A 24,295-nucleotide genomic window follows, 5' to 3' on the forward strand; every position below is an offset into this window, starting at 1 on the left:
CACCTACGGAGCTGGAAATGTTCAAAACGTTCCTATCTCGAAATATGTACCCAAGGCGCTGCTTTCCCCGATGTTCCACGCTATTTCAACGCACTGGAATGGCGTTCATCCGAAAGCGATAAGCTTAGGAGAGTGGTTTGCTATTTAAACGTAGCCAAGGGGGGCTTAAACATTAGCGACACGTCAGAGTAAGGATTGTGAAAAGTGATGACAGACCGTCCTTAACAAGGGAATAGTTTCATTCCCTTCATCTATGGTAATGTGACACCTGTTGGCGCGCTCATGTATGTGTGACTAATCTATCTACCTATCGCGCGGGTAATGCAACCTATACTATCACTAAGACTAAGAAAATGACGCGACTGATCGATTCCCGTGTGCTTGTCGCGTAATTTAAATTTAGTATTCGTCGATATTGGGTGCCGAGACTAGTTGCGTCAAAACAATCGGGCCACTCTACTCGACAGTTTTTGAACTGAGGTCGCGCATGGTTGAGCTGGCCGTTGGCAGTGAGGCGACACACCGCGGAGCAGCCGCGACTAGGACGAAGCTCGAGGCTTCTGGCCTTCCTGGCGTGATTGCAGGCCGCAGGCTAGCAACGGTGCTGGCGACTGGATAGTTGCGTCACTTTCATTACCTCGCACATTTGCAATTAATTATTACAACCTGGCCTTCTTGAAGGATGAGCGAATGCGCTGTCGCCGACATAATTCACACGGATTAGACTAGAATCGTCCAGACGAGCCGGAAGGCCGTGGACAAGGCGCGCGTAGCCCCGGTGTTAGGGCGAATCGGTGTCTGCTGGAACTCCTGAGGGGGCGAGCATTGCGACCAGACGACGCGACGATCGATGGAACGGGGATTCCCGCATGGGTACAAGTGGCGCCCGCGACCCGGTCTGCGAGCTAGCCCTCATGCGATCAGCTGTTGCCTCTCTCCCTTCACACAAGCCGTTGAGCATCCATTGACGTGAGAGCAGCAGACCCACTCACCTGTTTGGCCGGCTGTTTGTCCATGGTGGCGGACGGTCAGCAGCATCCCTGCCGAGTTGGGCTTCCCCGCGTCTCGCCGTGTGGCACTGACGACAGCCGGGCCGCCGCCGCCACCACCATCAGTAACGGCGAGCTCCCTTTCTCTCTGCACGTGGCGTCATCGACACGTCACGGGTCACGTGCACACTCGCGCTCTTTCTGGAATCAACAGCCAGCTGAGCGGCGGGAGGTCAAGCGGACGGCTTTTCTGCTGGCGCATTTCCTAACTCTGCTGCAACGGGGACAAGGCGTTGCCTGACGCCTTGCCTCTTTACGCACGCTCCCGAGCCCGGCGTCAAGCGATCCGCATCGGCCGTCTGTCAAGGTCCGCGCTGACATTTCTCAATGAAGCCTTGCCAAGTGGTAGTCGCCAGTTTTCCTTCCCCCAAGGAAAGCTCCATTTGGATTTGGGCTTCTAATGAAAGATTTGCTTCGAGCGTGGAAGTGTTTAAGAACAGCGTTTGGTAAGATAATTCTTTATACGTTAGAAAATTTGCAGAGCTAAATTTAAAAGGTAAAATCTTAAGAAAAAATTTACTTTTGCTGAGTAATTTTCAGAAACAGTATAATAGTAACGAGTAGACTCTAATTGAGACAATCCCTGATGATTTTAGAGGGAAATACGCTAAAGCACGTGATAAACGACCTGACATTCAATTAGTGACAATCAGGCAGCAAAACTCAAGCGAGACACAAGGATTGCGACTATGTCGCCTATGTCCCTCAATTTTTTGTAACTTGAGGTGCTCGCAGAGTAGCGTGAAGTAATAAACACTGGGCCACTGGGCATTGCTGTCTGCTCCAACAATGGTGTGCGCGTACGTTGAAGCTTTGAACAAAGACCGAGTGCTGCTAGTTGTTTAATACGAGCAGGTAACTTGACTGTGGAAAAGCAGTGCGTGAATGGGCACTATGCCACAACTGACAGGGTGGTCCATTTATGAGGGACGACTGCGTAGCAGCTGCGGCAGTGGCAGTCGGGTTTTTCATGGGCTGTCAAAAAAGGAATCTTAAATATACGATATATGTGTCTTGCATGTTGTTGCAACATATCTAAGACAATGCCCAGAAAGTCATGCCGATTTGGTGGCATTTACATTTTTTTTTTTTTTTGAAAGCGTGCAATTATGACATTCTACTGGTGCTAACATATATATGGGGCAGAAACTCGGAGGTTAATAAAGAAGCTCGAGAATAAGTTAAAGACCACGCAATAAGCAATATAATCAACGAAAAATGTTAGGCGTAATGCTATAGACAGTAATAGAGCGTTGTGGATCATGGAGCAAACGGGGATAGCCGGTTTTCTAGTTGACATTATGAGAAAGAAAATGGAACTGGGCAAGCCTATAAAAGGAGCCTTCGAATGGAACATGTGTTCTCGAAGCATGAGGAGCCTGCTCATATCCTGGACGTCAATAGGTGTACGCCCAGGCAAACTTTCGAGGGCTGAGACGTATGCGTCGACTGCCAAGCTCGTAGGTATGCTGGGCAACAAAGACTGAACGTCAAAAGACACAAGAGTATCGCCATCTCCGAGGGCAATGTCCCGTACCTTGTCTATGAAGTCACGGGAGTGGAGGACGTGCGTGGCGTTGCACGCTTAGATGTCGAGACATCTGAGCGTGCATTGTAGCTGAGGCGACTTGGCATTCTGCACAGATCTGCTGAACAGCTGTCTAGAGAAATTATGGAAGCCGCAGATCTAAAAACGCTGGGAGAATCCTGTGTCAGCATGTTCTCCGTAAAAGATGGACGCACTTCTGGTCAGGAAACACGAATTAGCTTTGGCTTCCCCTTTTTGTGTATGTTCCGTTTAACGCTAGTGAGCCAACATTTGCTGGACATTGTGGGGTTTCTGGCTTTCGCGGTGGTTGTGTGGGGGCCATTGCGTTGTTTTGCCGGGGGGGCTCCGTGTCCCTCTCCTCCTTGCCTGGACGGGGTGGCAGCGGCTCATAAAACACTGTCGCTCTGCTGTCATCCTGTCCACGCGAAGGTCAGCAGGCTTTCCCCATTGGCTGACATTTTGGCGGGATTCGGGCCCTGCTTGCGTGCACTCCGGGTAAGCGCGCGCAAGACGGGGCCCGGGTAGACCACATCGGGCCGTCTGAAGGTGCGTACGTGTTCCTCTCTGCTGGCCCCCTTTGTCCGCCGCCAGCCGATGGTTACTTCGGCTCGGCGGGGTCCCGGCCTCGGCGGGCGCGCGCACTCTTCCGTCGTCTCGATGTCCTGAGGCAGCGTCTTCCGATCGTGCCCCCGTCTGTTCGTCTGTCGTTTCTTTCTATTTCCCTTTTCTCTGCTGTGGGGCGCGCGATGGCAGACGCTGACCGAAGGATAGGCAGCCTCTTACTGCTGGGGTTCTTTGTTCTCTCTCTGTCGCGGTGCGCCATTAGCGGTCACCGGCGACCATTCGGCCATGTTTTGTGAAATTAGCTTCAGATTCGGGCGTGACGCTGAAACTGATGTTTGTATTGAGTCCCAGTTCAATAAATGTTCTTTGTTGGTTCTGGAGAGCTCCGCCTAGGGTTGCTGCGCGCGCGGTCTCGGCTTCCCCTAAGCTGGGGCCGGCGGGCCGCGTACGCGCGCAGCTGCGGCACACGGAGCGGGCGCAGACGCGGTGCACGCGTGGCGGCTCGGAGGGCTCGAACCCGCGATGTCGGAGCGTGCGCGCCGTGAGCTTAGCGAGGAGCATGCACATTAAACTTTCGGTTGTTAGATCATCTAGGCTTTCTTGTTAGTCCTATGGGCTCTCCAGTGCCGTTTGCCGCCAGGCTATTGTTTATTTTTTTAGACTGCAGCAAGTTGCTTCAATGGCCCTTATGATGCTTCTGTCTACCTTGTGATTTTTTTTATTTGGGCAACGTTGCAAGAACGTATAGTGTAAAGCAGCAAGAACAACTTACGCTAATTTACAACTAATTAAAATGTTTATTCTGAAAATACTGTAACATGGGAGTTACAGTATTTCACTACAACATGACAGTGCAGTGATTTATAAAGGTTACCAGAAAGTAGTACAGCAAGAAAGCCTGATAAATATCAGTTCTTGGTATAACCAAACATAATGAAAAGCAGCAAAGAGTGAAAATGCAAACAAATATGCAAGTGCAAGGAAAAAACATTGTTGCCCCCATCTTTACATGCGACTATTTTCGGAGAAACTTAAGTTTTTTTCCTAATGGCACGGAACTGGAAGTTTGCTTGCATAAGCAAGCTGTTAGTCTATCTATTGAAAAAAATAACGTTTTTCTCGAAAGGTAACACGATTGGCGATCGAAAAGATTTTTGTCTCCACTTAATATTTTTATCTGTATTTTCTTTCTGTAATGTTTTTCTTTATGCTTGGTTGCATCAAGCACCAATTTTTGCCTGGCCTATATGTGCATGATGTTTGTTTGTGCCTTCAGGATTAGCAACTTTGTCTATGTGTTTGTCAGTTGTATATAGCCTCCTGGCCTAATTATTTAACCCCATATTGCACGGTATGGGCCTATTCTGTTTCAAGTTCAGGCGTTCCTGGGCTTGTGTTTCTGAAAGGAAGGGTAGTCGTCTTAGCATCTCACATGCTAGCTGGCGTATTATCTTGCGACCAGGTTCCGAGCTCTTGAGGCAAAGAATTTGTGCCGCAGACTGCAACTCTACCCTGTCTAGACGCTTTCTCGTTCGCTCTTTCTCTTAGAGGTCTTCAAGCATGGTAAAGTTGGAAAGAACTGTCAGTACGCAACGCCTATATTCGATGAGTTGCCTATTTTGTGCGCTGCTGGTAATTCATAAGGTACGATACCTTGGACACAAGTACAGTATATGTGATTTGCCATAGTATCCGCTCGTCCACCCCGATGATTTTGAGATTATTCTTTTCACCAAGTGTAGAATTTGTGCCCAGGCATGCTATAATTGTTTGACTCATGTGCTGGCTCTACTGATTTGGTTTTACACTAAGGCAGGATTTGAAGGTGTTGACTTGCGGGTAAATTTGTCCGGCCTTGTGCAGCACAAAGCACAATATGGGGTATTTCTTGTTCCTGGTCTTATTTACAACGTCAGTGTAAGCTGACTTATGAGAAAATGAAAGACCAGACTGGCTAAGAAAGTCTTCAATGTTGCCGAGGGCTTGTTGCATAATTCTTCATTTCTGTACAAGATAGCTTTCCGATAGAGTGCAGTACTCCAAAGGCTGTAGTACTTCTTGTAGTATGCCTGTGTTGGTGGTGTGGGTAGGCCAAATGTACCTCCAACTCTCACCTGCAATTTTCTATCTTTCAAAAAGTTAAGTTTGAACTCAAGTGGTCCACCAAAAATCTTCTTGCTCATCGTTCCTCCTATCAGAGTAGCATGCTGTACTGTATTAAAAGCCTCTTCACTCTCTAATTCCTTCATAAGCGGTACTACGCAATGCCCTCTAATAAAGCTTCTGCTGCTTATGGCCCACTCATACCTGCCAGATGGGACACCTTTTTAAAAAGGATTTCTTTGTGCTGTGTACATGACGCAGTATGAGCATTCATGTCTATGACATTTATAGATCTCTAGAACCAGCTGCCTCATAGAGTATGTAGTATGCCTGACCATGCTTATCTGTGCATTGCTGTTGAACGATACATATTGGTGCAATGAATGTTTATACATTCGAAGTATTAGGAAAGATGCTTGTTTTAGAATTGTGCCCTTTGCTCCCGATTGGTGTTACTATTGCTAGTTGGATTTTGCATATGCATGCCCCCTTTTGCAGTAGTCTTCGGAAGTTTAAGGGCCCTATAGATGATGATCTAAATCTCAGCGCAAGAGCTTTTTTTACCTATCACTTCCATCAAAATGCGACTGCCATAGCTGGCAATTCGACCCTTCACCTTGTGTTACCAGCAGAATGTATAGCCACAGTGGCAGGTGGATAAATTGAACAACACTTTCCTTGTCTACAGATTTTTTTTCCTTGCCTGTATGTTGGTTACACCTTGCAATAAGTGTGTCAATTCAATAAAGCAGTTTGTGGCGGTTTATTTAATGAAGCGCTTATTGTGTACAATTGAAGTACAGAAATTTCTATTGAAATGCCAGGGTGATATATTCTTCCAGGCAGCATGGTACTTCACTACTTATAAAGGGAGTAATCGCAGAGTATATCGTTATATGGGTTTACGTATCGTTATATGGGTTTACGTACTAATAAATGTGATCACAAGCTTATTAGAAACTGTTATGCGAAACAAGTAAGGCATCGACGTTTCTGCACATTTTATTAGCTGTGGACATGCAAGAACCGTCTATACTTGAAAGATTCACAGGAAGGAATGCAAATGGCTGACTTTACCGCATAGTTTTGATTTTGTTTTCTTTAACGTGTCGTCTTCTACTGTTTTATCTAATACGAACAGGCTGTTCGCCCGCTTTTAGCATTATTGCACGAGTTTTACACCATGGCGCAGCAGGGTGCGTTGTCACTGTGCCCCTATAGCAAGCCAATAATTTACGAACTGTAGAGTTGTTTACGTTTTAAAGCAAGGCCTAATACAAGTGCAGTAAGCATGCGAAGTCCTCATTATATCCAAGGTTTATTGGTTTCTGTGCAGGGAAAAAAGATTGTCCATCAGAGAAGAGATGCAACTTAACTTGCATGAAATATTCAAAAACAAATTGACGACGTTGTATTCAAGTCACGGAGTTAATGCTATCATAGAAAATTCATTAGGGTAGCCAGCACGCTTGGCATGCCAAATTTAATAAGGGAGCAAGGTAACATTGCCTTTCAAGATGAATTGGGAAATTCACGCTTAAAAATCGACAAGAAAAGTGCGCCACGACAGGGGCGCAGCGAGCGCCGCTCACGTGACGTCACGGCACGGACTCGCGCCTGTCGTCTGCTGCAGTTCGGGTGGTGTCGGGGTGCTTTCTGCAGAACTTTCGTTTGTTCGCCCTCATTCTCTCTGCTTGTATACTTATGGCGGTCGTCTGAAGTACATTTTTACGGCGTCTTCATCGACGAAAATTTATTCAGACAGCTTATTTCTTAGACGACAATGCAGCTTTCAAAGGCAGCCGTACAGTGCCAGCCGAAGGAGTGCAGACCAACCCATTGCAGGTTTTGTATGCGCGGATGGACAGCCGCAATAACATAACATGTAAGAATCCTGTTATGATACCATACCTGCCCCTGTGCTACAAGTATGTCACAAACGCTGGCTATCTATGACTTCTACAACAGTTACCTTAATTTTAATCCGCTAAAACAGGTTTGCTCACGGCGAGTGGTTCGTGGTGCAATATCGAATTTTTGCATTTCTTCGCAGAAACGCTCGGCAGTGACACGAGGACTTAACTAGATTCTGCAAGCCCCACTTGCTTCTTTAACTGCTTCTCAAAATTAGGCGGTTCTTCACGTGTTTAAGTGGCGATAACTTGAAGTAAAGCTAATGAAGGCTTACAGCTATTTGCAAAATACGAAAGGAGTGTACCAATATATATTCCCTTCTCCGTGCAACACGTTCAACTCACTTGAGGAATTTACTGGTGCTTGTTGCTTGAGGAATATGCATGACGACTCCGTTAAGCGGACTTACACAGACTGCTCGGCCCAAATGTTTTAGTGAAATATACCTTTTGGATCGTATGGCTGCAGCCTGAAAGAAGCCGAAGCATCATTCATTAGTGGTGTGGAACATATTTAAGATATCATAATTCCCCAGGGGAGGGTCAAAAATCAAGTGAAATATTTAAGGCTTGCGGTGTCTTCCTTATGAAGGTTTGCGAGGTTCTCTTTTGCCATCGACGAAGCGAATACTTTTCCGTTTGTACAACAACGCTGGATCGAGACATGGTGAGGCAGAAGGTACTTGAATTTTCCTTTTCTAGGCAATCTAAGCTGCGCTGTAGTACCTCGAGAATACTTTAGGCATTCCAATTGGCGCTGTAAAAATCTTTTATGCTTTTTACTCGAAGTTGCAGGGAACTGATGGGTTTCGCGAACAATGCGTGCCTTGCCATACCGACAGTCGGTTGCTACCGTTGCTTTAGGAGTGTGCCAATTTGTCGATGACGGCTACTGACGGCCACCATGAAATATTTCATCGCTTGCAATTGATTGGCTCTCAATCTTAACCGCGAAACTTATCTCTCAGGTGATTGCTACTATGGTATTTGTGAATTAACTATGTAAATACTCTACATGACGTATCGTTGTGTTAGCAGCCATGAGCAATTAGTTTTGTGGAGGCCTGTTTCAGAGAGGGATGAAAGTAGCAGCAAACTTTTGTATAAGAAATGCGCGCCAAACCCTTTACTTTACGCATTAATAAATGGCCATATTTCACTAGAATAGCTCACCAGAGTACTAAGAATAATGACGACAGCTTCGCCAGCCAGTGTCTTTCTAACACGGATAACATATCTTGACGCCAAATACCAAGATTTTCTTCCATATAAAATGCAATGTCTCACATAACTAAATACTAAGGGAATGTTAAGTGTTTAGCGAAGCATCATACACAACTTCGCGTGTTGAATTTGCAGACATTATTTTTACGCTAAATTTATGGACTGACATGGCGCATATATGCATTGTAAAACCAGTAGACCCCTTCAACGCTACATAACTTTTCCAAATCTTAATAGGGGGTGGTTCCTAAGCTGCAGCAAATGTGGGGTTCCTTAGACGACGCCAGGCACGCCCCATCTTTGCCCGCTCGCTAACACGCGAGAAAGACGCCGCTACATTCACATGACAGCGGGCGACAGCCGCTCCACTAAGGTCTAGCAGAGAGATGAACGGGCGCTTACGGTATGAGGCCACAATGGCGGCCTGACAAATGAGCAGAGAGAAAATATGCAAATACAAACGAACAGCAACATCTTTAAACTGTACAATATTAAAATATTGATATACTTTTATGGGACACTTTGACGGAACTGCAGCTTTATTATTGTTCTTATTTGCGCTCTATACATGGACGCCATAATCAAACGCGCTTCAGCTTCAGCCTAACTATGAGCGCAGTCATATCTCCTTCGCGTTGTGTAGCTTTCAAGAAGCATGCCGGGAAGAGTATCACCGATGCGGTCTTTTTGTAACGGTCGTGTCGGGATTTGTTTCATCGCTTTGACCACGTTTTAACGCTCTCCGATTTGGTGGCCTGGCTTACCAAGCATCTGTATCTGAGCCACTCCTGACGCGTGGTACAGATACCAAAAAGACATCTAAAGGTGCGCGAGTCGCTGCAAAAAAGCATTGCCGCTGTGGAGCAGCGATATGTTTGGCGCATTGCGTGGCCGCTGAAAGGAGCCGCATTGGCGATGGACAATGGTAAAAGTTCTTCACTTTACGTGAGAGTGGTGAACACCGGTTATGTTGTGACTGCTGTAATGAATATAGAAGACAGCAATAAATGTGACCCAGGTAAACAATGCTTCTTCTTCAATTATTTATTTGCTGGTGCGTGTGTGTGTGTGGTAAATTTAACCGTCAGTTCATGCATATGCTTACGCGACTCAGTTTTATTGAAGCGCACTACTTGCCCGCTTCATAAACACCGTGTTTTTTTAAATCTCTATGAGTCATCGTGTTGGTTATTCTTAAAGCACGAGTATATGTGGCACTTTTGTGCATACGCACAGCATTAGACCTCATGCACGGAACTGATGTTTTGTGCTATATGGTCATATGTTTACAAATAAATTGTAAGCAGTCCTTAATTAAAGAATAATAATTGCAGTAATTCAGTTTGTAATCGCTTGATATCCCGTTTTTTCTGTTAGACCGTCACGTTCTTGCGGTGTTGTTTTTTGTACTGCAGTGGAGCACGAACTGACTTGGGAATTAATTTGCGTTATTAGTTTGAGTTGACTAATAATTTTTAAAATATATAACCCTGAATTTTTATTGTTACCGAAATTTTCTTGGTAGAACATACTTATATCTTGCGTGTTTACATATATTCTCTGTGGGAATATTTTATGTCTGTGGTTAATTTATGCCTCTTTCATTACATGTCGATGGCTGTTTGCAGTGCGACTTAAACAAGTAAATATAAGATTTTAAGATTACTATTCTGTCCTTGTGGGCTCCATTGCCCAGCAAGGAGTTCAGAAAATTAAAACTTGACATACTGGCCGCAAACAGCCATGATTGTGCGGTCAACAGAGCTGAGATCATCTTCCTCATGATGGTCCAAAACCTATATGTATTTGTAATTAGGCATATTGTACACGAACCTTCAACATTTAAGTCTATTTGCATTATTCCTGGTGCTGCTGCAGCAATAAATGTGTGCTGCCACGCAGTGCTGTGCGCGAAGGTTCTTTTTTTCATTTTTGCTTCACTGCCGCGAAGAAAGAAAAAAATGAGAGCAACCTTGAGCTCTCAAACTCTCCGCGTACAAACGAACATAGCATCTATAAATGCTATAAATGTCCTGTTTGTGTCACATGACTTTCTGTGATCCTGATATGTTATCTCTGTAAAACACAGCGAAAAGCTTCTACATGCTTAGAGGATAGCTTGTTTAACAAGAACAGCGTGCTCTAAAATACACTTTGAGAGTGAATACTTGTGGTGCCAACAATAGAAATCTATATAACAGCGTGATCGAACTCAGCAGCCTTGATTTTCTATTTGCAATATGAGAATTTAATTTAGTTACGTACAAATGTTAACTAGTGAGCCACTCTTTATTTAAGGCTACGCTTGATATTTGTGATGGAGTGTGTGTGTTCATACAAGTGCCACAATTGAAGTGTGATGATGTTGCTATTTTACATTGCTGCACATTCGGCACTATGTTTTAAATATTCATCTGGTACATTTGCTAAGGTTTTAGTATTAGCTCACATGTATGCAAGCATTGCTTCTAGTACTTGTATGAGCATGTACAGACGTGTAATTTCAAAATCTTTTCGTAATTTTATTCTTGCTCAATTACAGCCTCAAAGACAGCTTTTTTTCTCTCTCTGCCAATTTCCCTACAATACTGGCTTGGAAGTGCTGCGCATGGCTCTATGGTAGCATTTTTTTTATTTTGAGATGTTACCCATAATAAAAAATTTGGAATGTTATATTTTTGGATTTGCTATATTGAATGTGGAGTGCCTTTGGAGCCATATTCTTAATGTACACAGGGTGTGCAACAATACTTGTGTAGTCTTCAAATGTGATATATAACAATTGTCCCATTCCTGTTGTAGTGCCTGTAACGTTATGGCGCATTTCGAACGCTCCTGGTTTTCTTGTTTGCTAGCCACAGTGCAAACTGATACAGGCAGTTAACAGCATTTCACTGATGTCATGTATAGCTCATAGTGTGATATCATGCAAACATTACTACTTTTGAAAAATACTTATTGCTCACATGCACAGAGTGAGTGAATAAACTTTATTGCAGGTCCAGCGAGGAGGCGAACTCGTCGCGCACCCGGCTAGTCCCACGTCGGGACCGGCAGGTCTAGCCCACCGGCCCGGTAGCGGGCACGCCGGACGGCCAGGATTTGCTTTTGTTGAGCGGGGCTACGCAGAAGCGAGTCCCACTCCTCTTTGATGAACTTCGGGTATATCGACCTGCACTCCCAGAGCATGTGAGGTAGAGTGGAGATCTCGCCGCAGGACGGGCAGGCGTCGTCGCGATACACGTCGGGGTAAGCACAGAGAAAGTGCTTCCTCCAGTGCTTACACGGATATGTATAGAGTTTTAATTTCAAAATGTTTTCGTTGTTAGCTTTGTTCAGTTGTAGGCTGAAAGAGTTGTTCTTGGTATTGATGCCAATTTACATTTATATTAGCTTGGAAGCATGCATGGCCTTATGGGCCAGTCTTCTTTTTAGGCGTTCCTATAGCCGGAACGTTGTATATTTTTTTTTTGCATTTGCTACATTTCAGTGGGAGCGACTTTATTGTCCTGCTGTAAAGGTGCACATGATGTGTAAAACTTTTTTTTTCAGCAGTGTCAAGTGTCCAATTCATGTTTTAGTGCCTGCAAGTTAATATACTTAACTTTTGCCTTGTTTTCTTACTTCCTGTCTGCAGTACAAAGTTTTACATGGACAGTTAACATGGATTTAATGATGACGTGCATGAGAGAGAGTGTGTGTGATTGTGAAGAGGAAAAGGTGCTCAAACACCATGATATGATACAAGTGATTTCCTGTGATATTATGCAAGTGATACTATTCTTTTGAAGTTTCAAATCTAGTCATGTGCCAGCAAGGCCTGCTGTGTTTGTGGTGTATGCTATGTTGTATTTTGAAATAAAGATATTGCACTCTAAAGAACCTTATACTAGCCGTGGAACTGTCAGTTTATACTGGAATTATTTGTACAAGCTAACTGTGCCTCCTCCTCAGGCCTTCATAGTGTGTTTTGAACTGTATTGTTGGGAAAATTACCGTAACATGTTTAGTCAAATGTTGAGTAATATGCTATCTCACGGGGACTTTCATTTCGTCAGAAATCCGAAGGGACACTAGTAGTAGCCCATTGCTGGCTGAAAGACAACGATTTATTTGATTTGAATGGAAGTAAGCTTTCTTTTACCCCATTCAGGTGAGCGGCTTTTCGCAGGGAATTTTGTATGGGCCGTGGTCTTTATATGGTCCGCCGAGCCGGCTGCGGCCTAACAACGGGGACGCGCTGCCTCTTGGGTTTTGTATTAGAAAGGCTAAATCCGCGGCATGGTACGCTCAGCCAGCTGTCGCCAAACAGAGGTGCGTCATTTCATACATTCGCGCTTCTCTCTGCTTGCGCCTCTTCTTTCTTGCGCGCTTCTTTCCGCGGCCGGATTAAGCAGACGGCAACCGTGCCCGGAGAAATCTGAGCCCTCGCGGAGGACGTCACTCGGCCGGTCCTTTTTGGACACGGTCTCTTAACGCGCTTGTGCTTCGAAATAGCTCACCTGTCCACCTCGTGTGGTTTCCACAGCAAAGGGTGTCCCTGTGTCTCTCACCTGAGCAAAAAAAAAAAAAAAAGCTGTGTTTTGCTGGCAACTTAGAAATTACACACGCCGTGGCATCTACTCTTCGACTGCAATGCATATTTAGTCAAAAAATGCTCGCTACCCCTCAAAAAGCACAACAAAGGGGAGCTCGGGAGAACAGTTCTTTTCTTACCAATGGCATAGTGCACGACAGACGCATACTCTTTTTGGGTACAATTGCGTAGCTCTTAAGCAATTAATTAAGGAAATTTTTGCTTTGCCCATGAACAACGTCAAGTGTTCAGACCCTTGACCCGTGCGGATGCTGTTTTTCTCCTCCTGCGCATGCATTCACGTTTAATATGTGGACTGTTCCAAAGCTATCATTCAGCATTGAGATATTAAAAAAAGAAAATCAGTCAGCTGAAATTCCTTTTTTTTCATTTTTGCATGCCTTCTAAGTGATACCTTAGGAGCAATCCACCGAGTAAACACAAATGCATACGCAGGAGGAGAAAAACAGGAAAAGTGCGAGCCAAAGGTTGGAACACTTGACGTTGGCAAAGCCAAAATTTGCCTCATTAATTGCTTAGCAGCTACACAACTGCAACCCAAAAGAATACGAGTCTGTCACTTAGACTGTACTATTAGAAAGTAAAGCAGCTTCTGTGGCTCTCGCGCTCACCTTTGTTGTGCTTTTTCGGGATGTAGGTGGCATTTTATGCTTTTATATCCTTGAGGTCGAACAGGAGATGTTGCGCTGTGCGTAAGGTCTAAGTTGCCTGCAAAACCCTTTTCTTGTTTTTTTGCTTAGGCTGAAAAAGACATAGGGAAACCCATTGCCCTGAAAACCTCACGAAGTGGACGCGTGAACTATTACGAAGCGCAAGCGCGTGTAAAGGCAGCGTACCAAAGCGACTAGCCGAGTGGCGTCCTCCGCGAGCGCTCACATTTCTCCGCGCATGGTTGTAGGCTGCCTAATACGGCCGCAGAAAGAAGGGGCGCAAGCAGAAAGAAGCGCGAAAGAAGGAAGAGACCTCTGCTGCTAGGCGACAACTGCCTGGGCGGAGCATGCGCAGAGCAACGGCCTTTTATGGAACATACCACAGAAAGAAGCCCGAAAGAAAGAAGAGCCGCGTCCGCATTGCTAGGCGACACCGGCTCTACGGAGCATGCGCAGCGCAGTTTTCATCTGGGACCTCCTGCGAGCCGCTTTGTGTAAACATTTTAATGTTTCAACCGGTATACTGTAGAAAGTAACCTGTATATTTAGGCAAAGGCACTGAATACTGTATGCGTATACTAAAGGTTAAAGTGTTAAAGGTTGTTATAACCCCTACTGTAAGTGCACGCCTACTTACCTCTAATATAAGTTAACGTTGTAAAGGTTGATTTTTAATTTATAAATTAAAGGTGCACAAATTTGTGAGACTCTACCCCTTTAATGAACGTTACCGTGCTAAGGGTGTAGTGCTCACATTTCTTCGCGCATGGTTGTAGGCTGCCTAATACGGCCGCAGAATGAAGTGCGTAAGAAAGATGAGGCGCAAGCATAAAGAAGCGCGTCAGAAGGAAGAGACGCCCCTCTGTTGTTAGGCGACAACTGCCTGGGCGGAGCATGCGCAGAGCAACGGGCTTTTATGGAACATACCGCAGAAAGAAGCCCCAAGGAAAGAAGAGCTGCGTCCCCGTTGCTAGGCGACACCGGCTCTACACTCTAAAAACAAAGAGAGTGCCGGGCACTCTCTTTGAGGGAGTAGCGGCTTGTCCCATATTTCACTCTCTTTTCGAGAGTAGATCGACCCTCTTTGAGAGAGAGTAGGTCAACTCCTGTCGACAGAGTTTTGTTACTCCACCGCAAGGGATTGCTAGTACTCTTCTGCAGAGTGATAATACTCTTCCCACAGGGAGTGCTAGTACTTTTCCGCAGAGTGCTAATACTCTCACCGCAGGGGTAATAGCACTCCACCAGACCGAGTACTTCTACTCCCCCAAACACAGTGTTAGTACTCTTCTCAATACACTCTTAGCGAAGTCCTGGCCACGCATGCAGGCAGGAAATCAGATCAAATTAGGGTCGCTGATACACCGTTCCCTAGGCGGCTCCTCAGAGTCAGTGGCCCAATTCCAAGCGGCCTTCAGAATAGGCGTGAGCAATGTTATGCAGGATTTTAAAGTCATTTTTCCTGGCTATTTGCTGCCTACCATGAGGCGTGACTGCTCGGAATCGGCCTATGCGTATCTGTCCCGAACGCCACTGCGGAGAAAAAAAAAGGTAATTAACACTCAATCCGCAATTATCTTCGCACATTTCACAATCAGGAGACACATAATCTAATTAGAACACAATAATCGAGGGAATCACATACTTATGGAGAACCACATTGCTGTATACATCACGTGGATTCGAACCCGTGTACACTCGCATCTATACAATTCAAAGCGCACATCTTAACCATTACACCACAGAGCCACCACGCTCAGTCGTGTTCTTTTAGAGGTTATATACATAACAAATGCATTTGAGGAATCTGCTGCGGTGGGTGGAGTTTCTCTGCAGTGTGCTGTGCTGTTGTGCACTGGAATACGTTTGAGTTTGCATCATTTCCATTCCTTGCTACGACTAACGAAGGAATACAACGTAGACGACGGCGTGAGAACTATTCACGGCTTGTCCTCACGCCAGGAAAATAACAAATGTGCCGTTCAGCTCACGATCGAGTGCTTTTCCAGTCCATGCATTATATTTTCTCCGAAAATACGCTGATACAAAGTATCGTGCCAACCATACACGTATGTGAATTTAAGTCGCGCTATACTGGTGAGCATTTCTGTTTATTTTTTCCGCCAGTTCCATTCGTATGTGGTCAACTGCGACGCCAGTACCAGGCATTTCGACGTGCCTCACGCTGCCGTGTAGGCGTTCTTTTCAAGTGCATTAGTTTAGAGTTTGGTTCAGTCCGCTGTGAGCTGTTGTCCTGCATTAGCAGCGGGTCGTTGGCATTTTGAAGAGCATGCAATCCAGCATTTGGAGACTGCTTATGCCGATAGCCGCGTCACATGCATTGGCACGCATGTTTAAATGACTAATGTGTCCACTTGTTACGCGTGCACTGCTCGTATGCTGTGGCAGAGCTCGTTCTAAAAGCTTCGAAGACCATCTACATTCATACGTGTGTTCAATATATATGCACAGGATGGACTTGCCGGCTAGTTGGTTGAGCATTTTAGAAGAAACAGCGCAACACAAGGACGACGCAAAAACATGGACCCCACCACGAAGCGCTGGTGTGGTTGATGCTTTTTTTCGTCCTGGTGATTGCGCTGTTTCTTCTTCCACGATACACGCACACCACAGGTACGCGAAAGTTTAGGAGCATAGGGCGCTAACTTTGTTTTCCCCGTTTCCTCTCAGTGTCAATGGCACAATGCGTTGCCCGGAATTGCGCACGCTTACCCCCATATTCAGAAATGAATCATAACTTGAAGCCCATGCTTGGCTTGATCTAAATGACGCAAGTCGTGAACGCACCAAAAAAAAAAGGCAGTGAGCGTCTGGGGGACGTTCGCACCAGGCGTCGTTCATATAAAGTCAAGCATGAGCTTCGTATTAATATACATTTCTGAATACGATGGTTAGTCATCTACTTCTCACAGAAAATGTCGAAGAAACGCCCACCAAAACCAGGCACATTCGTAAACTTAACTAGGCAATACGAAGCTCCATAGAAAAAGAGTGGTATTAAAAGCTTTCAGTATTTTTCTTTACTCCAAAATGGTTGCGCTCTCGTGGCTTCAATGTACAGAGATAGTGCAGCGTTAGCTAAAAAGCATGAATTTCCGAACTGCATGCCAAAATAAGCTTGTAAAATTATTTAGGTGCTAGAATGCAGGGTTTGTAGCGATCCTTGAAAACCCTTTATTTCTAAAATGCCATTTTCAAGGCATTGAAAACCCTGGAATTTTTAGAAGTACTGGAAAGTCCTCAAATTTGTACACTTGGTTAGACTTAGCAGACATTGCCAAGCGTTTTTTTTTCCTTCTGTGACACTCTTCGCATGTCACAGAGAATTGTCTGTGGAGGTAATAGAAGAAAAGCGACACCCTTAAAGTTGAAATTACAAAGGAGCTGCAGATACCAGTTTTAGGCACATCGAACCGGCGACAAATGAACTTGGAGGAGCAGAAGCAGGAAGCTCAACAGTTGAGGCATTCAAAGAAAAGCCGTGATGAGTAAATTGAGAGCTACAGACACAATAAAAGGAAATTACAAATGACTATTGCTTATTTGGTGGTGAAAAGCTGAGGCAACAGATGACATCCCATACACTGTCAAACCAAACAGTATTCAAAAACTGCAAATGTTGCTGGTCCAAGTAGTTAATTGTGCTATTGCAGAAAAACTTTGAGCGCTTTCTTGAAATGCTTCCTTGTGTGCGTTTAGTGATGGGCGGTGAAAGGCAAATTAGCAGTCTTTCAAATGTTTGAAATCAGTGAAATGAGATTTGTTTTGTATTCTTTTGTTTGCATTAAAGTTAACGATGTTGTTGAACAAGTTATTGCCTGTCCAAACTACTAAAAAAATTGCACGAGGTCCTTGAAGTTACTGTGTCGGGGCCTCGAAAGTTCTTGAAAACCATTGCATTTTTTTCTTCAATATTGCTACGAACCCAGTAGAACAACTGTCATGGAGTAAAAACCATGGCTTAACAGGGGCTTATACGAAGAGCACAAGACTAGAAATGCAGTAGTAGGCATGGAGGGCCCTGAAAAAAATGTGCCACATCTGCTCGTCTGCCTTATGTTTCTGCATTGACTGTCACATATTTAATAGAAGTGCACTTACTGTTCTACTCCAATAAACGCAACATTACCAACTCCAGTGTGGGGCAGTCCTTCAACCAGTGCAAACTTTTTCTGTACATCCCTGTTAGCTCTGTCATTTTTCCAGCATCGTAGTAAAAGATTTGTTAAACTGGTTTCGCAGAACATGAGCAGTATACTCTTAAATTAGCTGTTTATTTGTATGCACAAGTTCAGGTTCTCAGTTTCGTTGCATGACAAATTGCCATACCTCAATAGATACAAGAAAAAAATTTATTAGAGTTTAATAAAATCCAAACAGTAATAATCACAACAATATAATGACATACATTTCTTTTGGTACGTATACAGCCCATGTCTTGACACTGTATAAGTTCAACTATACATCGCAAGTACTGTGCCCTGACCACTATTACTCACATGTGCAAAACCATCACGGCAATTCTTCAACAAATATCACAGTGATTAGTGACATACACTTTGTAACTGCTTTACATGAGCATAATGTATACAAATGGTCCCTGTGTACCTACACATGACTAGTGCCACCCGAGTACTATTACTCACAGGTGTAAAACCAACAAAGCAGTTCTTTAAAAATATCACAACGCTTAGTGACGTACATGCTGTAACTCCCTTGTAAAAGCTTAATACAAACACGTGAGCACACAGAAAGCTAGCAGTGGGCCTACATGGAAATACCACCGCCTCAATACTAATTCACAAGTGTAAAACCAACCAAGCAGTTCTTTAAAGAATATCACAATGCTTAGTGACATACATTTTGTAACTAGCTTATATAAGCTTTATACAAACATGAGAACATACACAAAGCTATCGGTGCACCTACATAGAAGTGCGGCCATCTGAACACTATTATTTGCAAGTGTAAGCTCAACAGAACAGTTCGTTATAGTGACGCCCATTTTGTAACTGCCTTATACAAGCTTAGTGCAAGCACAAGAATGCGGAAAAAAATAAAAAACTTGCTCTATGAATACACAAGCAGATCAACACAAATGGTAAACACCGCTTTGAAGACACTTGACCGTGACAAAGCGCAGTGCTGTGCCGGTTGAACCTGCCATCCACAAAAGCATTGAGCAATGCTTAAACCACACGCAATAAAGTGCAGAAAGACTGCGTCTCTAATGTATCTATTTTAATTCAAATTTCTTGAATATAGGGCTCTCTTGCAGATAAGGCATCTGATCCAACTGACCTGATTTTACACCTGCTAAATGCATACAATGCACTCAGATATAACTGGTAATAATAATTATAAAAGGCATTTAAAACTTGATAGTATGATGAAGATGCATGACTAGAAAAGTTCTGTCCCCCTCGTACGTGTTAAAAAGGTGCAAGTACGGCACATGTTCTTTTCTTCCGCAATTTTTGCATTAATGGACACCCGGAAACCTCGAATCCACAAAAAAAGAAGATGATGCTGTGTTAATAGTGTTATGAATAATTTTTTGTGAAAGCTTTTTACAGACAAGTTGCAGTCTCGTTTCTGGAGATTGAGCTGTATCATGCAAAATAACATGGAAAGTGGTCACATGGGAGCATGACACTACGCCATAATGTTCGTTTCAGTTGACTCTCTTGCTCTACAAGTCACTGCTCACTGTGACCAGTGATGGAACAGCAGTGTCTGTGATTTTCATCACACTTCTGTCCTATGACATCCTTACCAGAGTTGGCGGCACATAGATACCCAAATTTCGATAGTGTTGCTTTCTCAGGTGGTTGTTTCTGCTTTGCTCAATATCAGTTGGCACTTCAGCTGCATCAAACTTCTTTTTTCCCTCTTCAACATCAACATAAACAACAATCTTATGACACCTGTGTTGTCCTTCTAGTTGCCTACAAAGACCAGTTAATCTAACAACAACACTGACAGTCTCTACTATCTTCTAATGGAGAAGATGTGTGTCCCACCATGTGTTCCACATTGTTGTCGCTATGTGGGCTGGCTGGGGAGGCAACAACTGTAATGTGTTTTCATATCTTAAAGTGATGCTTGCACTGTGTTATAACACTTAACTTAGTCTTGCACTTGCTGCACAAGAACACTGGCTCACAGTCGTGGTGAAAAGCTTTTGTATGTTGAGCAAATGAGTTGTATGCACTACAAAAAAAGTCACAGTGATAGCACACATGTTGCTCTACCATGCCTGGTGCGGTTCCTTCTGACACTGCTGCTGATGCTGACACACTGCTGCTTGCCTCGTACACTGTTGCAGCTGCAGTAGACATGGCCGCCTCTGTATCTATTGCTGCCGTGCCACCTGTCAAGGTAACTTCAGGTGGTATCGGGCTCACTTCTGCAACAGAGATGTCGTTTGCCCCTTGAGGGCGCTCGTCATCAGGGCCAATAATTTCGTAGGCATTGTCTCCTGCATCGAAGAACCAATAAGAACAGCCTGAATTAATAAACATAGCTCTAAAAAGTACGGACATCAAAACTTAACCACAAGCTTTGCACATCAGTGACCAGGCTTAATGAATAATACTTGCAGGAGGAGTTACATAATTGTGTGTGTACATTACAGTTAAGCCTCATTAGAAGAGATACACAAGAGGCACGGGAAACATGTCTCTCGAAACCAAAAATTTTAAAACACTGAGGAGCCAGACTAAATCACTTTATTATGCATCATCACTAAAGTGTGTTTAGATATATCTGAACGAATAATTGCTCAGGGTGGCTTAAAGGGCCCCTAAACCAGTTCTCGACATTTTTTGAACATTTCAAGTAAACACACGCATCAAACTCAGAATGCCGTCACAATTGACGATGCCAAACGCCACAGTGCGTAGCACTGTGGGAGCACCACAATATGAAGGAAACGACCCCGTGCGCCTCTCTGGACCTATCCTGCACCCCCCAGTTTGTCCTCATGACATAAGAAAACAACTTGATTGCAGTAATGGCTGCATGTAATCTGAGTTGATTGAAACAAACAATACGTGAGGTTTCCCTGTATGAAATTTTATCAGAGTGCTTTTTAGATGTCCTGCTGGCGATTCTGGCTGCACGATGTTTCTCATGCTTTTTGGCACGATTCCTTTCTTTTCCACTCCACTCTTTTTTCTGGTTTTCTCCCCTTTCCCTTTCCCCTTGCGTAAAATAGCACACCTGAAGTATCAAATCTGTTGAATGATTGTGTGTATCAAACCTGTTAACATGCGGGCTTCTCTGTGGTCTGTGTTGTATTTTTGCGCTGTACAAGTCAATTCAAAATGAAAGATGGAATGTCCCTGCCTTTAGTTTAATTGTATATATATATATATATATATATATATATATATATATATATATATATATATATATATTTGTGTGTGTGTGTGTGTCTCTCATGTTTTGAAATATATGTACATTCAGGAGTGCCTGCATGGTCTTCTCCCCAGCTCCAGTGACGAAAAGGAGAGCCTTTTCATGTACCATAGTAAAACATTCACAGGTTTTCGCTGTGCCCATTACATCACTTATCATATGGATCTGTCACAATACAGAGTAGCAGTGGTCCATAATACTAACCCATCCCAACATAACTATAAATTAGCACATACCGACATGCTGTGAAACAGCTGTTGCAAAGCCGCTGGTGCTGGCAATTTCTGCAGCACTGCAGTGGTACAGCCGAGTGCCACCTGTATAGTGACAATGCATATGCATGTTAGCAACTCACTAGTTGCTGATGGTTTCATAAGCTTTACACTACACAATAAAGTAATCTAGACAACTTTGTTGGAACAAATACACATAATTAGGACACCATTTAAAGACTAACACGATTAATTGCCCCCAATCTCTCACTCACTAAGGGATAATACTACTGAAACATCGGTGGAGAGCTCAGATTAACACAGCCCATAAATGACAAACTTTCTTTGAGGAAAAGAGCTATAACAGCGGTTAGTTTTCTTGATCATTTTATGTGCTAACTTTGATTTAAATGTCATGCAGTACTATAAAATATGAAGTGCCGCATTTCTAGCAGCAGAAGGCGTCGTCAGCCTCATGGTACAACTGATTTTTGCACTGTTTGTGTCAGTGAGCCCACACATACAAAGAAAACCGAATTCACACATACATATACAGTGCCAAGTGCACTCCTCCTTCTGAAAACGCAGCCGCCAGTTCCAATGCCGCTGAAAGGAAAGGTTATATAGAGTGCGAGACTGCATGGAACTACCACTTATGACTGTAAGTGTATGATCTGCTCATTGGAGAGGTAGTCACATGCTATTTCTAGTCTCTTTTAGAAGCATTACTAAAGGATGAATTAAAATCTACTCATAAGTCACGAATTTCACGTATCCACAGTTTGGTTAAATAACTTGTGAGAAAAAGACATGTTTACCTGGAATAGCAACCTTTTTTCCCGCTGCAAAATTTTCCTTCGAATTAATGAAATAACTTTACAGCGTCATAATATATTGTGTGTCCCGCAACTACTTGCCGGCAGTGGCGAGTTACAGTGTTTATATCTGACTCATTGGGCGACAATACTGCCAAACACAAATGCCTCACGAACACGAGAACACGTCTCCTCGCAGAGAATAGCAACCATATATGCCTCTGTGAGACATGATCGAACCTTTGTGGTCAAAATGTACATTGGAACGACACCACCATCTCATTAAAAAAAGCCTCAGTACAAGGCAGCAGCCAACTGCATAATGTGAAATTGCAACTGATGTCCACTTACTGGTGGCCTGTGTTCGAGTCGCTTCTGGCAGTTGACTGGGTGCTGAGAAATGCACGTCCTGGGTTGTCCCTACAAAACATACAGGGTTATGTCAAATCTTGAAAATATAAATACAGCGGCATTTCAGAAGTTGCAAAACAAATGAGTAAACTAATAAACAACTGTAATGTAAACAGAGTACACATGATAAGATAGGCTGTCAACTGGTAATGCATTACGCGAAAAACCTAATGCATAGGAAAGACTATATTTATACACACGAAGCTGACACACAATTTAATTCGCTCTAGGTTTTTCCGTGCAGTATATTCAATTTATTATGTCTTGTGGTTAGAGCAAAATTAGTGTAAATTACGCACTAAATTATGTACCCTGGAAAACGTTTCTTCAATATGCACCTGTGCGCGCTTCGAATGAGTAGCGTTGTAAAATTTACATACATGGCATTTAACATAGTTGCTGAACACGGATTTCCTTTGCCCTCTGTCGTGTACAGTGAGCTACATATATCTGCCCCCCCCCCCTTTTTTTTACTAGCCATACTGCGTGCCATTGCACCTATACGCACGTCAATAAACCTCACGACACAGAAATAAAAAAAGCGCCAATCACCCATGCCTGCATGTTGTAGGGGGCCTAACCTAACCAAGCATGGGCTGTGCTCATTGCAAGTATGTATCATGTCACTAAGCAAATATGCAATTTCATTGTACCACTATTTTCCTATCACATGGATGTATCTGTTGAGAGGCAAGACAAAAAGCAGTCACTTCTCAGAACTAATCAGCTTTTTTAAAACACATTTCTAACTTGTCAATGACACTTGCTGCTATGTGTTTGTCTCCAGAGAGCATACTTGATTTGACTTTCCAATCGGAGACATTACATAAATATCCGATGTTAAGATGACTGCCTGGAGCACGTGAGAATTTTCATCTTGGTGTAACATACTGTATCTTGATTTTGTTTACATTTGGTCAAATGGTACACCCAATATACCCACATACTAGTTTTCTTGTCCAAATTGCATGCCAATGTATATTGATTTTTTGACATTGGCTCCTCTGCACTACGTGAAGTCGCGCTGCACTGGCTCTTTCACATCCTCGTGTCCTTGCAGCTGCCTTCTTGCGTTATATAAAGCAGGTGCCTGAAAAATATCGTATGCAAAAGTCAACAAAAAGGCATGGTGCAAAACAACATCAAGACAGTCAAGGCCATGGCAATAAAAGAAAGTCTGAGCTCTCAGTCTTCTTAGTGAAATGCATGCAAAACATCCAAATGACTGCAACAGTCAACTGCTAAATTAACTTCAGTTTTAGATTTACACAAAAAAGAAATAACGGACAGTTCATCCTCGTTCGGCACGAATGTTCGAATACTCCTGCTAATGAATACAATATTGGTCATTTTCAGACATGATAGGTCTGTCATGAGTCTGGTGTATCGCAAACACCACTTGTGACACATCCTAAGCACGTGCCCAGTGTGCCCCCCGCACCATCCCTGGTTGTGCCACTGCTGAAGCCATAATTTGAGGATTATAGCTGCAAACATGATGCTTAGTAGGGATGAAAATATTGTCCTTCAGTTCAATGGATATATGGATGTGCCTATAAAAAAGGGCAACAAGGCTTGTTATGGCAAGCTTACCCACATTTCAATACTAACAAGAAAGTTCACTGCGACCTGCATCTAAGCTTACTAAAAGGCATGAACTTATTTTTATGTATGAGGTGCGCAATGGAGTTCATTTTTTACAGACCCGACTTACTGCTGCAGTTTGAAATCTAGCATTTTAGATTCTTGAAGGCATGTAAAAGTT

At 43.7% G+C, this 24,295-nt stretch overlaps 1 protein-coding gene and 2 long non-coding RNA genes across 3 annotated transcripts in view; 1 reads left to right on the plus strand and 2 right to left on the minus strand.

The window, feature by feature from the left end:
- Positions 1-1,103, minus strand: part of LOC126520633 (monocarboxylate transporter 9-like) — a 168,167-nt gene extending 167,064 nt beyond the window's left edge. Inside the window, exon 1 of the mRNA XM_050169430.3 lies at positions 993-1,103. Coding sequence (XP_050025387.1) covers positions 993-1,016 — 24 coding nt within the window. The 5' untranslated portion in view covers positions 1,017-1,103. The remainder of the gene's footprint in view (positions 1-992) is intronic.
- Positions 1,104-1,211: 108 nt separating this feature from the next.
- On the plus strand, positions 1,212-12,289 carry LOC129382177 (uncharacterized). The gene is made up of 2 exons (XR_008610257.1): positions 1,212-1,495; positions 11,402-12,289. It is a non-coding gene; the product is annotated as an uncharacterized lncRNA (long non-coding RNA).
- A 5,704-nt stretch (positions 12,290-17,993) lies between these two features.
- LOC126520787 (uncharacterized) lies at positions 17,994-22,975 on the minus strand. The gene is made up of 3 exons (XR_008615112.2): positions 22,471-22,975; positions 21,329-21,409; positions 17,994-20,151 (listed from the first exon to the last, which is right to left on the minus strand). It is a non-coding gene; the product is annotated as an uncharacterized lncRNA (long non-coding RNA).
- Positions 22,976-24,295: the final 1,320 nt, after the last annotated feature.

Source organism: Dermacentor andersoni, chromosome 3 (genome assembly GCF_023375885.2).
Source record: "Dermacentor andersoni chromosome 3, qqDerAnde1_hic_scaffold, whole genome shotgun sequence".
NCBI classification, from domain to species: Eukaryota; Metazoa; Arthropoda; class Arachnida; order Ixodida; family Ixodidae; genus Dermacentor; species Dermacentor andersoni.